General features: G+C 39.6%; 2 protein-coding genes across 2 annotated transcripts; one reads left to right on the top strand and one right to left on the bottom strand.

Annotated features, from left to right (window-relative positions):
* The first annotated feature begins 1,357 nt into the window (after positions 1-1,357).
* On the top strand, positions 1,358-8,985 carry LOC130519058 (chloride anion exchanger-like). The gene is made up of 19 exons (XM_057022132.1): positions 1,358-1,592; positions 1,756-1,895; positions 2,482-2,592; positions 2,851-3,020; positions 3,110-3,274; positions 3,994-4,146; positions 4,293-4,375; positions 4,570-4,717; positions 5,342-5,455; positions 5,544-5,621; positions 5,985-6,080; positions 6,179-6,285; positions 6,849-6,918; positions 7,024-7,116; positions 7,204-7,299; positions 7,392-7,598; positions 7,838-7,892; positions 7,978-8,114; positions 8,279-8,985. The coding sequence occupies exons 1-19, from the start codon at positions 1,465-1,467 to the stop codon at positions 8,297-8,299; spliced, it is 2,172 nt and encodes a 723-aa protein (XP_056878112.1). The 5' UTR covers positions 1,358-1,464; the 3' UTR covers positions 8,300-8,985.
* Positions 8,986-9,318: 333 nt separating this feature from the next.
* Positions 9,319-13,744, bottom strand: cbll1 (Cbl proto-oncogene-like 1, E3 ubiquitin protein ligase). The gene is made up of 6 exons (XM_057022135.1): positions 13,492-13,744; positions 12,585-12,749; positions 11,746-11,852; positions 11,549-11,632; positions 11,386-11,459; positions 9,319-10,632 (listed from the first exon to the last, which is right to left on the bottom strand). The coding sequence occupies exons 1-6, from the start codon at positions 13,727-13,729 to the stop codon at positions 9,624-9,626; spliced, it is 1,677 nt and encodes a 558-aa protein (XP_056878115.1). The 5' UTR covers positions 13,730-13,744; the 3' UTR covers positions 9,319-9,623.
* Between the last annotated feature and the right edge of the window lie 216 nt (positions 13,745-13,960).

The following is a 13,960-nucleotide window of genomic DNA, read 5'->3' on the forward strand; positions in this document are numbered from 1 at the left end:
AAACCATTTTGAGAGCCATTACCGCAGTGTGGTCTACAGTGAATTGGCAGAGTGGATGAAGAAGGCAATCATTTAAAGTAAACTGGTGGGAGGATGAATGAGCTTAGAAGAGCTCCATTTTTATGATGGGGAAGCATGAGCTGGAAGGAGGTCAGCTCTACCCACCTAAGAACAGGAAGGAGGAAAGAAGACAGACAATGGAAAAAATCTGTTTTTTCTAAACATTTATGCCACAAAAATAGTAATGATCAAAAAGATGAATAAATAAAAGATGTGATGTGCAATTCATCTATTTACCCATTGCACAAATGTTGAATTTTGTTTGAGCTAAAGTACAGATGTAATAAAGTTCTTTCATTCCCAGTATCACATCCTAAAATAATTAAGTGATCTTTAACATTAATTTTGATAAATAGTTGTGATCATACAGTAGATTAAATAGTTATTCTTGAAACTAAAATCTCCTCAATGCTGCCTTCTAACTCTTTCTAGTAATATTCTTGTTACGGACAGTCAAGGAGGCCAGGACCCAGATGCAGAGTAAAAGAAAAAGGTTCTTTATTGATAACAAAAATGCAAGGCGAAGCAGTTCATGGAACGAAGGAATCAAAGTAGCAACAGAAACTCTAGCAAAGTGACAACGAAAACTACGAACTAATAAACACCACAAAGGGGAACAAATAAGCAAAGATAATTATAAACTATATGTGTGTTGTGATGGCCCTGGCCAACATGAGGGCACGGTGGTTTCTCCTTGTGTGTGGTTGGGTGTTCTGGTTGTGTTTCAGCAGGTTTGGCTCCCTCTGCTGAAGGTGCTGGGCGTGGAGATGGTGTGGCTCCCTGATTGGCCTGCACCTCTAGGAAAGGCTTAAAAGAGGCTCTGAACTTCCTGCTCGGGGTCTCCCTGAGTTGCAGCTGTGACCTGCCACATGGCCTTTTTGTTTTTTTTGTTTGTTAACTAGAATAAAACCTCTCTGAAAATGCAATTTGCTGCTTGGATTTCCCCTTTTCCTATTTACTTGTTGTGTTCCTCAAGAGCTGATCATAACAGTGTCACACAGGCAAAAGTGGGTAAGGTAAAAGATAAGATAAAAAGAAAAAGTGGTTCGATAAAAAAGTGATAAAATAAGCACAGTCAAATTGTGAGCCTTATCTCTTCAGGAAGTTGTTCCATTCCGATAAAATTCTATCTATCCGTCTTAAAATACAATGCCACACATGTTAAAAAAAATGTAATTCAAACTTGATACTGTATTTACAATAAGAGGAGGGCATAACCATAATGAACGGGAAATTGTGTTAATGATTGAGCATGGTTAGTACAAAACTGGCAGAATATTAAGATCCATCTCAGACTGTGGATTACAGCAGTGTGAAGAGAAGCCGTAAGGTCAAAGGTTCCTGTTGAGTGTGTAGTGTATCTTCAGAGACATTCAAACTGCTCTGGCATTACGAGGAGGAAGGATGGTGACTTTCAGGAGACAATACAAAGTGGCCAGACCTGTATACTCTGAGGACAGCTTTGCTGAACATTATGAGAGAACTTGTCGGCAGCGAAAAACCACATTGGACCACATTCGTGAATATCTGACGTGAGTAGAGGCTGTGATCATCTGTGATGCGACCTTGTAACCTACTTGAAAATCTACAGCAAAAAAGGCCTCATTTTTAATTAAAGTTGGGATGACATCACTAAAATGATTTGAAGTAAAAATTTAATTAACGTCCAGCAGCTTTGTTTTCTCTTAACCAAAGCTGGGATTCTAAGAGGACTAAGAATGCGGTGCTCTCTCTTCTACCCATCATTGGATGGTTGAGAATCTACAAAGTTAAAGAGTGGCTCCTGGGAGATGTGGTGTCTGGAATCAGCACTGGACTGGTGGCCATAATGCAAGGTGGGGAGGACACAGTGATGCGTTCAGAAAGATAGTTCTTGTTTGAAAGTGAGAGGAAAGGGGTCAAGGTTTTTAATAATTAAACCATGATCAATCAGATTTAAGTAAACCATTAAGTATTAAAAGAAGAAAAAACAACAAAAATGCACACATGTAATATAAAATTAAATAAAAACAATCATGGATGATAAAATAGGAAGATTATGATAAAAGCGATGAAGAAAAGATAATGAAAACAATCTTGTAGAGCTTCAGTACTTTTTTTATGGTTCAAAAGAGCAAGGAGCACTTAAGGGTATTTTGAATCGGGGGATATTTCACTTAAATGACCCATGTATTCATATAAAAGCTATACCAATGTACTGTATATTTAAACAGGTGAATAGCTTGGATGAGTTTGTCTTGAGTATTAAACATTTATTGCCAGAATCCATCCTATTAAGCTAACCGTCCACAGAAAACCACTAAAAACAAAAATGAGGCTTGAAATGATGATATAATGTTGTAAATGTCAGTATTAACAGTAACTGAAAAATGACAGACAAAATAAAAAAATAATCAGCTTATTTTTCTGATTTTTTTTCAGGACTGGCATTTTCATTGCTGGCCTCCCTTCCTCCAAGCTATGGCCTCTACACAGCATTCTTTCCTATGCTAACATACTTTTTCCTTGGTACTTCAAGACACATATCTGTTGGTATGTACTGCAATTGACATACTTTGGATTTATCTCCACCTTGTGCTTTTTTTTTTAATCGATCAGACAAGATGGACAGTTTCCCTCTTCTTTTATGCACCGTTTTCACAAATGATCCCAAGTAATAAAAGTGTTTTTTGACCATAAAACATGTCAGAAAATCATAGATCTTATCGCTTTGATGCAACCAGATAAGATTGTAGAAGATATGAATGTACAGCCTTGCCTTCATGCATTTCAACACCTGTCATTACGTAGGCTCATTCCCAGTCCTGAGCCTAATGGTGGGGGCTGTCGTGACCCGTCTGGTACCGCTGGATGAAACTCAAGCCAACGTCACCAACATACCTGGATTTGAGGGTTTGACATTGGATCAAAAGAGAGTCCTGGTGGCTTCTTCTATGACCTTCCTTGTTGGAATTTTCCAGGTAGAGTAGATATGACTGTACCATATACAGTAATTATAAAGCCACCACAACCAGGAACTCACAAAAACATTTCCTTTTTTTCCTTGCAGCTTGCCATGGGCATCCTGCAGTTTGGGTTTATAGTTGTTTACCTGTCTGACACTCTTGTGTCCGGCTTTACTACAGCTGCTGCAGTCCATATTCTGGTGTCCCAGCTCAAATTTGTGTTAGGGCTAGATGTTCCAGGCATCAGTGGTCCACTCTCCATCATATATGTAAGTTCCAGATGTCACTGGAAGCATCATAAATAACTTTTCAATACTTTCCAATGAGAAACTAGCTATTTTAACACTGACCAAAAAATTAAAAGCTAACTGTGAAATTGTTTACTATCTCGCTTCTCTTCTGGTCCACACTGGAAGTTGATTGTTGTGTCCAAATGCACATTAATGGTACTGTGGAGCTCCTCCGGGGTCTCCGCATTGGTTGTTGCAATCGTGCAATAACAGAGATTGTGGATCCAGTTTTAAAAATATATATGACAGTGAGCACTACCACTGTTCCAATCTCAATGAGTTCTGGTTCAAGTAGGAGGAACAAGTTATAGGAATTGAAGAAAATGTGTCAAAAACACACGTCTTTGCAATTCAGAAGAAGACCTCAAAAGGAGACGTGATCTGCAGGAGTAAAACTCATAAAGGGGACTGACCATGTCAAAGCAGCACAAATAAAGAACCAAAGTCTATCAAAGAGAATAAAAGTGTTCCTGACTGACCTTTGACAATGGTTTCATTGCTTGTAACCAGCCACCTGAAAGCAATCAACCAATTTAGCGTGTTACAGAACTTGACTTTTATTCACCTATAACGCTCCCATAATCATGTAATAGCTACAATGAATGAGATATGGCAAAGAGGATATCCATTTCATTTCCCAGAAAACAGAAATGTGAATTGTGCTATAACCATAGGGTTCATTTTTATCATTTACACAGACCCTGGAAAAGGTTTTTGTTCAGATCACTTCCACAAACCTGTGTGACTTGGTGATGTCCATTATCATCATGGTTGTGGTGTTTATTGTGAAGGAGCTAAACGACAGATATAAAGCCAAGCTGCCTGTTCCCATTCCCATAGAGGTGATTGTGGTAAGTATGGCTATCTTATAGTCTAACAGAGGTGCATCCTTTTCCCCATGGATGCCTTAATAATCAATCAATCAACCTATATACAGTATGTATGTATGTGTGGTAGGAATAGGAAGATTAAACTCTCATTTTCCTTTTATTCACAGACTATCATAGCTTGTGGAGTATCGTATGGCTTTAACTTCAACAAAATATATAACGTTGATATTGTTGGCGAAATGGTTCGTGGGTACGTTTCAGTTTTGTCTGCTTTTGTATAAGTGCAATGTGTTGTTTCCCTTGACCAACTTGCTTCACTCCAAGTTCGTTAAACTCTTCTGTAACTACTGTTTGTGAAAGCATATCGAATCATGCATTTACTGAATATGTCCAAATACAGTACGTTGATCTTTCTGTTTTAAATCCAAAATACTTATATTTCAGGTATGAGGCCCCTGTTGCACCTAATTTGGAAGTGCTCCGGGAAAGTGCTCTGGAGGCCTTTCCTACAGCCATAGTGGGCTTCGCTGTAGCTTTCTCTGTGGCTAAAGTGTACTCCAAGAAACATGATTATATTATTGATGGGAACCAGGTGAGCTATAATGTCATCAATGTCAAATATCTCCTGGTTGCCTGTTTATTAAATCCAGGGCCTGACCCCCAACAACCAACATTGGCAAAGAAAAACTCCTTTAACAGGACGAAACCTTGGGCAGGCTCATGTCAGGGGACCCTCCTGCTGATGGCTGGCTGGGTAGAGAGAGAGGAGAAGGGGGTAGGACAGGTAGAAGAGAGACTAGGCAGAGATCATGGAAATACATTAATCATAACAAACTGCTGGTATAGGAGTTGAGTGGGTCAGCAGGGTTAGAGGTCGGCAGGTCAGCATACAGAGGAGAGGAGAGGAGAGGAGAGAGGAGAGGAGAGGAGAGGAGAGGAGAGGAGAGGAGAGCAAAAAGTGTTATAAAACAATGGCTCATTTCAGATCAGACACTTTATTGAAATCTTTTATAGGAGCTGAATGATGGAAAGTGTTAGATCTGAGCTTATCAAGATTAAAATAAAGTAATATAAAGCCATAACTGACAAAACAAGTAGTCTGCAAAATCAATAAATTCAAACTAGTGAAGAAATGCGAAACAAAACAAAAGCACAAATTTGCCATTAAGTTGTAGTGAAATTTAAAACCATTAAACTGGGGTTTGTTTCCATGCAGGAGCTCATTGCATTTGGCGTAAGCAACATTTTTGGTGCAACCTTCAAGTCGTTTGCAGCCAGCACAGCACTATCAAGAACAGCTGTGCAGGAGAGCTCAGGAGGCAAAACACAGGTCAGGAGGGGAATTTTGCCATCAACCTTTACCGCACAACACATGAAGACATTTGCCTTGCATCCCCATTTGTTCCCTTGTTTGTCAGGTTGCAGGGCTGATCTCGGCTATGATGGCAATGATTGTAACTTTAGCACTTGGATTCCTTTTGGAACCACTACCGAGGGTGAGACTCTTAGATCATCCTTATCCCTGATTTTATGAGTCGAAAGATCAATTCTCTATGTTTGTTAGGGACCTTTTCCAATTTGGATAGCACGTTAATGTTTAAACAATTTTAAAAAGATATCTGAGAATACATTTTCCTTCGGCTTTACAAATTTTACTGGCTTCTATTAAAATGGTTTATAGTTTGCCTTTTACTTATAAATTATCTTTGATATTATTTACTGAAATACTTTACTTATATTCATTTATAAGCAAAGACCACTCTGGCGGCTCAGATATTTTTATGTTCCAAGGGTTTTGATTGCCAATACATTTTTCCCGTATGCCAAATTGTATTGTAATTCAGATTCATTTCATCCAGTCTGTTCTGGGAGCTTTGGTCATTGTCAACCTAAAAGGAATGCTGATGCAGTTTAGAGAAATTCCGTACTTGTGGAGGAAGGACACGCCAGACTGTGTAGGTGTTCAAATATTTCACTAGCCAAATTCAGATGGGCCATTTTTCTTTGCTATGTGCTCTTCTAGCCCTAGACCAAAACAGGTGTTTTTCTGCAGGTGGTGTGGGTGGTCACATGTTTGTCAGCTTGCCTGCTGGGATTGGATCTTGGTCTGGCAGTTGGCCTTGGGGTGGAGCTACTTACTGTCATCTTCAGGACACAATTGTAATAAAACTGAATATATGAAATTAGCAGTAAAATGTAAAATGCATGAATTGGGCTTCTATTGTGATTTAAACCCCCTATTTTAGCAAGGTATACCAAATTGACAGATAATCACATATCTTTGTTATCAATCATTATATGCATCTGTGACCTTGTGGAATTTGTATATTTATCCAAAATAGGTTTCTCGTAGTGTATTTGTATTTATTTATTTATTTTTACAAAAATAACACTTAATGATGAACTAATTTGATCTGTAAAGGCTAAAGTTCACTACCACCTCATACCTCATCACTGCAATATTGCTAGAATGCTGCTTTGCCTGTGTTGACTTTGTAATCCAGAGTTAAAAGAACACAGTCCTAAACATGTCTAATTGATTTCTACCAATCCTGATTGTAAAAGCCTCTGGAATGGTCAGATTTCCATTGTAAACCCTCCAGCAACATACTTGCCCAAGGACACAAGTGCTCTTAAAGCAGCTCACAATTTCACTGAGATCACATATGTTGCGCATGATGTCGTGCCTTTGGAACAAAACATTGTTTCTTCCTTGTGTGCAGCCCTCGTTGTTGTCTCCTGGCCAACATCCAGGGGACCAACCTCTACAGAGATCGCAAAGATTACACACACGTAAGCTTCTGTCATCAACTGCGTCAACAAACATTTGCTGGTGTTTTATGCCTGTTAAATCCCTTTTTTCTTTTTTCTTTTTTTTACTGGTACCTCCCACCTCAGATATTTGAACCAAAGGGAGTAAAAATCTTCAAAATACCTTCACCGCTTTTCTTTGCCAATATTGAATTCTTTAAGGAGAAACTCAGAGAAGCTGTACGTAAAGCACGCATCATCTCACAGCTCTGCTGCCCCCAGGCTTTTTCGTTGAATGAAGCTAATTCCAACGCTTGGTTGTTTCAGGTTGGATTTAACCCCCTGAAAATTCTAAAAAAGAGGAACAAAGCTCTCAGGAAAGTAAGAAACCTTGCGAAGAAAAGCAATTATGACATCACAGAGGTGAGATGTTACACTACTAGACTACCCAGTGTACTGGGACTACACAAATGATCATATTTTTTTTACAAACCACATGAATCCAATTCAAACAGAACGGCTTATGGGATTTGATCAGCACAAATGATGAGTGCTCCAAAGCGACTGAAGAGTTGGATGAACTCAGCAACGTTGAGGTCATTCCTTCACGGTGGAATCTTCCTGCAAGCATTAGTTTTCCCAGAGTGGACCTCCACAGCCTGATCCTGGACTTCTCTACCGTCTCCTTCGTGGACATTTCTGCTGTGAAAGGGCTCAAATTGGTACATTAAACCTTTATGATGGTCTAGCCACTGAAAAGATCATAAGATTTTAAAAATTATTGCCAATTTTTTATAGAACTAAAATTGCAACATAGACTGACTTTATTAATCCTATATGATAAGAATATACAATCTGTTAATTGATGCTTAATGGATAATTATGCAATTATACATAGTTTTTTCTGTTAAATATATAATGTAATTTAAAATTATGACTGAATACAACATATTCCTTGTAGGTACTTAAAGAATTTCTACACATTGATGTGGATGTTTACATTGTTTCCTGTGACGGTGAGTTTCATGTGCAACATTCTCGAATTAATCTTACTTAATGTTGTCCATAAACACTTATGACAATCATCTTTCTTGTTATCAGTATACGTCCTAGAGAAACTGCACAACTGTATGTTCTTTGACACCGAGATCCAGACCTCCGTGTTCTTCCCAACCCTCCATGATGCTGTGTTACACGTGCTAGATAAAAAAAACCTCGACCAAAGGCCAAACAGGCTGGTAAGAAAAACATTCACACAAGTATCAGATCAGATCATTTACTGTGCAGACGCCAAATCAATTTTCAAAATATAGATTTTAATGAAATGCTTTAGGATGTTAACCAATAAGGGTTTGGGTAGTCTCTTGAAGCGCTTTGATTTTGCTGTGTTCTTTTTTTGAAGTCGATGAGTACCAAACTTTAAAAATGCATCCAGCACGAAGAAAACATCAGTCAAGAATTCACAAGGTATAAGTTTCTGATACTGTAAGATTACTACAATATACACTGTATTTCCACTACATTTTTTATGCTGTGCATTGTATTTAGTCAAAGTAGTTTGAGGATTCTTTTCATTTTGCTGTATTGTCTGTCATATAATTGTCTTGTTTAAACATATTTTGGAAGGAAGTTCTTAAAACACACTTGAGTGTTCATCTTAAAGAGGTCGCACAATGTGTCATAACCAACCATTATGCAGCTAATTAAGGACATTAAAGGGCATATTGCAATAACCTGATTCAATGGCAATAAACCTGATTCATGGCAATAAACCTGATTCAATTCAATTCAATATTTTAGCACAAATGTAGTGTTATGATCAGCTCGTGAGGATCACAAGTAAATAGGAAAAGGGGAAATCCAAGCAGCACCTTGCATTTTCAGAGAGGTTTTATTCTACAAACAAAAAAAGAAAAAGGCCATGTGGCAGGTCACGGCTGCAACTCGGGGAGAGACCGAGCTGGAAGTTCAGAGCCTCTTTTAAGCCCTTCCTAGAGGTGCAGGCCAATCAGGGAGCCACACCATCTCCACGCCCAGCACCTTCAGCAGAGGGAGCCAAACCTGCTGAAACACAACCAGAACACCCAACCACACACAAGGAGAAACCACCGTGCCCTCATGTTGGCCAGGGCCATCACAGCAGAATATTGTATTTGTGGATTCTTATAAACTCTTAATCATAATATTTTTGTGTGCCATTTAGCAGATGCTTTTGTCCAAAGTGACTGGTGATACACAATCAAGTCACCATGCAAATGCCCATTAATGTGAATAAAATACTTACAGTCCTAGTACAAATGTAAAGTTATGGAGAGGGAGTGAAGAGGGAAGTTGAAAAATGTTTTCAGTGGTCATAACTGTCTTAGTTAAAACAAACATCTGTCAGCGTCCCCAGAGCAAATATGATTACTTTTTATTCACACAAAAGCAAAGATACAAATCTGTTTACAAATTTATTCAGACGCACTCAGTTTTTCAATGTACAATGTGTGTGATAAGCTGATAGATATACAGGAACATTTACAACGCTGCATTCAAAAGGGAACATTCCTGCTCTTTTCCAAGTTTATTATATGTTAAGCAGGATGTTTAGTACATGTAACTAGAAAATGCAAAACATTCATGTTTGCTTCTTGAGCTGTTTATCAAAATTAAAAATTCTACATCCTGTAACCCTGAGGTCTAAATCACATTATTCATACAGGTGGTGTGAAAGAAAAAAGTTGCTAGTTCATTCAACTGGCAGTTTACTGATAGTATGGCCGGTAGCGACCCTGATCAGCGTGATGTGGTCCAGGCATCTGGGGTTGAGGAGGAGGACCTTGCATCCTTGGGGGTGGTCCTCTTGGAGCAGGCCACATCCCAGGACTGAGCCCACCAGGTTGACTGAACGGGGGACTGAGGGTTCCCTGGTCTTCTGGGAATTGTTGCATGGAGTTGGGATTGTAATGATGAGGTGGGGGAGCATTAACAGGGGGCCCACTGTGTTGTGGCGGTGGTCCCTGGTGTGGATGGTTCATGTAAGGGGGTATCTGGCCCATAATGTGGCCTGGTGGGGGAGTGATTGGTGGTGGAGCTGAAGACATGGGGGGAGGAGGAGCTTGGTTGTACACCATGTGGGGAGTCCCAGAGGCCTGGGGCGGATGTGGCATCTGGTGGCCGATGGGAGGTGGTGGGGGAGGTGGGGGACCAAAGTGCTGTTGTGGGGGTGCCATCATGTGATGAGCGTGGGACACTACAGGCGGCTGACCAGGATAGTCTCCAGGGTGGTGATGGGGGGGCTGACCAGGAACTGGTCCACCGGGGTGGGGCTCCCGAGAGGAAGTCGAGTCGTCCTGAATTGGCACAGTGATGAGATTGCTGTGCTTTCGAGTTGTTACTGTTGCAATCCGGAACGTCTCAGGCCCCAGCCCCGAGGTTGGGGGCGGAGCTTCATGTGGGTTCGGTGGCTGACTGTAGGGGTCATGTGGGCCATGCTGCAGGGGGTTGGGGAGGTGAATGTGGTTCTTAGCCAAGTGAGGCTGATGCATACGGAAACGCTCCGGGACCTCAGGTACAGAGGGCATGTGGACAGACTCTTGGCGGGTAGCAGAGGACTTAGCGGCCCTCATGTGCCGGTGGTTGACATGTGCCTGCAAGTCACGCTGGGAGAGGTAGGTGCGCTTACACCCTGGCACAATACTGCACATGTAGAGGGAACCACGCTGGCACTGCTCAATGCGCTGAACCGGATCTGTGCAGTTATACAGGGTGAGCCTGAAAAGACATGAACATATACTGATTTTTGTTACAAAAAAAAACACAAGAATTTTATTTCCAGCTGGTAGACATCGCTTTATGAGAAATCAGGGTGCTAAGACACTTTCATTTCCAAGATGTCTGCAGGCGCTTTGAGCCTCCCAAAAATTGTAACTATGGAGAGAGGGTTTGCCAAACTACAGACATTTTGGTTGTAGTTTTTACTTTGTAGTGTATCAAGGACTGTCAAAATTAATGCATCAATGCAGATTAATCTGATTAAAACTTTGAAGGCAATTAACCCACCTGCAGTGGAGAATTACTGAATGTCTCTGGCAAATATTTAGGGCAGCAACGTACAAACTACCAACTACCTTGGCTAACACATAGCCCAGCTTGTGAGTCTTTCCTCATACAAAATAAAACATGATATATATACATTAATAAGGAATGTTGTTTTAATTTGTGATCTAAATGTGTTTGAAAACAAAAAAGGTGACCATATATCCTCAAATAGTCCCATTGCAGCTACACGACTAATTAAATTCAAAGTGACTGGCTGTAAAAATCTGCTTGTTCAGAACTAAAATTTGGAAGTTGAATAGCGAACAAGACAAGGGTTCCCTAGAAATGGCGTCCCCTGTCCCGTTTTGTTGGGATCTTGCACAGCGACCCAGGTGACAGTCCGCTGAAGCATAAATGACAAACCTTTCTTGTTTAGGCAAGCAGAACAAGCCCCTTAGACTGTTATATACCTATAGAGGAACTCACCCCGGGCACATCTTCTCTCCTTTTTTCTCGTGCAACAAAGCACACTCATAGCAGAAAACATGTTTACATGGGATCTGGGAAATTAGAAAAGCGTTTATTTACAAGGGAACTTTGTAGACGGACTCTTAAAGTAAGAACATTTACTTGAATGTTGAATACATACCATCCGCCCATAAATCTGGATAGGAAGACCGCATTTATCACAGAAGTGTATCGGTACGTCGTCCTTTTCTCCAATCAAATTCAACTGGAATAATTAATTGAAAAAGATCAATATCAATGGTAGCCACTTAACACATTACACGTCTAATCATTTTGAGAAACAGAAATAAGTGTTTAAATTAATGATGATCTGTGCACCTTATAGTCCCAAAACAGAGGCTGGGGGAATCTCCTCTGACCTGGATACACATCAACGGCTTTGGCTCCACAAGCGAACCTCTCTTCTTGCTTGAAGCCAAAATTATCTGTAACACACGTATGGCAATTATTAATGAAAAATAAGCCACAAGAGCGGAATAATAAATAACCACCAAAGATGACGTTCAACTTGCTCATCTCCAATAACAACAAAGACACTAGATAAAGTTAAGCCTGTTTGTGACTATAAAGATAACCAATGTATTGATCGCTTGTGTCAAGATTTTTGGATAACTACAGAGCGGACATCTATATTTTCAGTCTACCTTGTTTATAATTTGTTATAATTTGTTTTGTAGATTTCTATTCTGTTTTTTGCCATAGATAAATAAATACAGTTCTACCAAACTAATTACTTCATGTTTAAAAGAAAAAAGTACAACGAATGACAATGAATCTCTTTACTGGTTGATTAAGCTGGGCAGTGTAGCTGTTGGAGTTTTAAGACATTGGGCAACAAAATACATGTTACATGATTAAAGTCTTAGTAACAAACAGCTTAAAAATGCTATTTTCCCCTCTACAGCAGTCACAAACAACCATTTGCAAACCATAGCACTAAATCTTTTTTTAAAAGTGTTTGTGGACCCCAATAAGTCTTAAAATTGAAGAAATGACCAGAATCTACACAGCTATGTCTTAAAAGTGCATTAAACAGCTGGATTTAAAGATCCAAAGAGGGTGATGAGCACAGATTCAAAACTCCTATACTCAGCAGTTAATACTATGACTTTAAAAAGGTCTTTAAACATAATGTGTACTGCTCAGTCACTGGTTACCATCATCACCAGGCTCAAGTTTGGTTGGTCTGCAGCTGGGTCTTTGAGTACGAGGTGGAGGTTTGCTCCTTAAGGGCTGCTTGGATATTAGCTTGATAGGGATGCGCCTGCGAACATCAGGGCCACCCAAACTCCCAGAACCATCGCTTCCTTGAAGATCATTGTCTGTGGTGGAAAAGGTGACATGAACTATAGTTTTAATACGGCTTTCAGTGAGGCTAGTACAAAATGGCTTTCAACTTAAAGAACTACTACTAATCACCCTGGCATGCTATAACATTCGTCCAGAGGGCAATATATCACATTTAAATCATTCTTGTAAAATGAATGGAAAAAAAAGCAGGAAAAGTCCCACCAGGCCATAGATCAGCAGAGTATTTGTAAGCGACATTTCGGAAAAGAAGTCGTCACATTATCTTGTCATTTATAGTTACAAAATGCAGCACATATGTAACGGCCCTATAAGCCATGTTTGATATCAAAGGCAGTAGATTCAGAAAATGGACTTGTGATTATTGTGTGATTATTCTTGTAATGTATTAACTTAGCATTATGCTAACTTAGCACAAGCCTCGCTTCAGATGCAGCTAGCGATTACCAACAGTTAAATATCTTAACTGCTTAGGTTTTTGGAGTTAACTTTCCTTATGCGTACACTCAGCTACAACATATGTCTATTATTACATGGCCATTGATAGTCTTTAGTGAACTTTTAGCGAGACGAGCCCCAGGTTTTCTGAATAGTAGCCTGTTTAGCTAATGCTAGCGTTCGTTGAGCCATATATGTATCACAAGTCCGGTAGAATACCGAAATCTAAACAGTTACGCTAATGCACTTCATTTAAGAGAGAAAGAGAGATATATGTATCTAGCAAAACAGTTTTAATGTTCTGTGAATATAACATACCGCTTTGGTCCATGATCCAAAGTGTGGCCGCAATGCAATATGGGATAGATGAGGAGGGGGGAGAAGAGGGACAGAGGATACAGTTAAAGAAAAAGTTATCTGGCGAGAAATTAAAATAGATTTGCCTTAAATAAGGAAATATCATTGTAAACAATAAAAAAATGTAACGTATCAAATCGCTCATGGAGCAAAAGTCCCAAATTCCTATGCATATTAGGATTACAAATGACATTTGCATTTCATAACATAGTTTAATGTGCGTGCTAATGTTTTGGAATCATCATTTCAATGCATAAAATGCCCTCGCGTCCATTAAGCCACGACTTTAACCTGGTTCTCCGTATCTTTTATAAATAAACGCGTCCATCTTAGTCACATTTAATAAAAAAAACCAAATCTTGCATACGATGAGGATTGTATTTTACCCCGTTTATACTATATAGACTATCGAATTACATTTTTTGGCCTT

This window comes from Takifugu flavidus, chromosome 22 (genome assembly GCF_003711565.1).
Source record: "Takifugu flavidus isolate HTHZ2018 chromosome 22, ASM371156v2, whole genome shotgun sequence".
NCBI classification, from domain to species: domain Eukaryota; kingdom Metazoa; phylum Chordata; class Actinopteri; order Tetraodontiformes; family Tetraodontidae; genus Takifugu; species Takifugu flavidus.

Coding starts and splice junctions, on each gene's coding strand:
- LOC130519058 (XM_057022132.1), top strand. CDS start 1,465: ATGGTGACTTTCAGGAGACAATACAAAGTGGCCAGACCTGTATACTCT. Junction 3,275..3,993: donor GTCCACTCTCCATCATATAT/GTAAGTTCCAGA, acceptor TCATTTACACAG/ACCCTGGAAAAGGTTTTTGT. Junction 6,919..7,023: donor ATCGCAAAGATTACACACAC/GTAAGCTTCTGT, acceptor CTCCCACCTCAG/ATATTTGAACCAAAGGGAGT.
- cbll1 (XM_057022135.1), bottom strand. CDS start 13,729: ATGCAAATGTCATTTGTAATCCTAATATGCATAGGAATTTGGGACTTT. Junction 11,853..12,584: donor ACTTGAGCCTGGTGATGATG/GTAACCAGTGAC, acceptor CGTGTGTTACAG/ATAATTTTGGCTTCAAGCAA. Junction 11,633..11,745: donor CTCTGTTTTGGGACTATAAG/GTGCACAGATCA, acceptor TAATTATTCCAG/TTGAATTTGATTGGAGAAAA.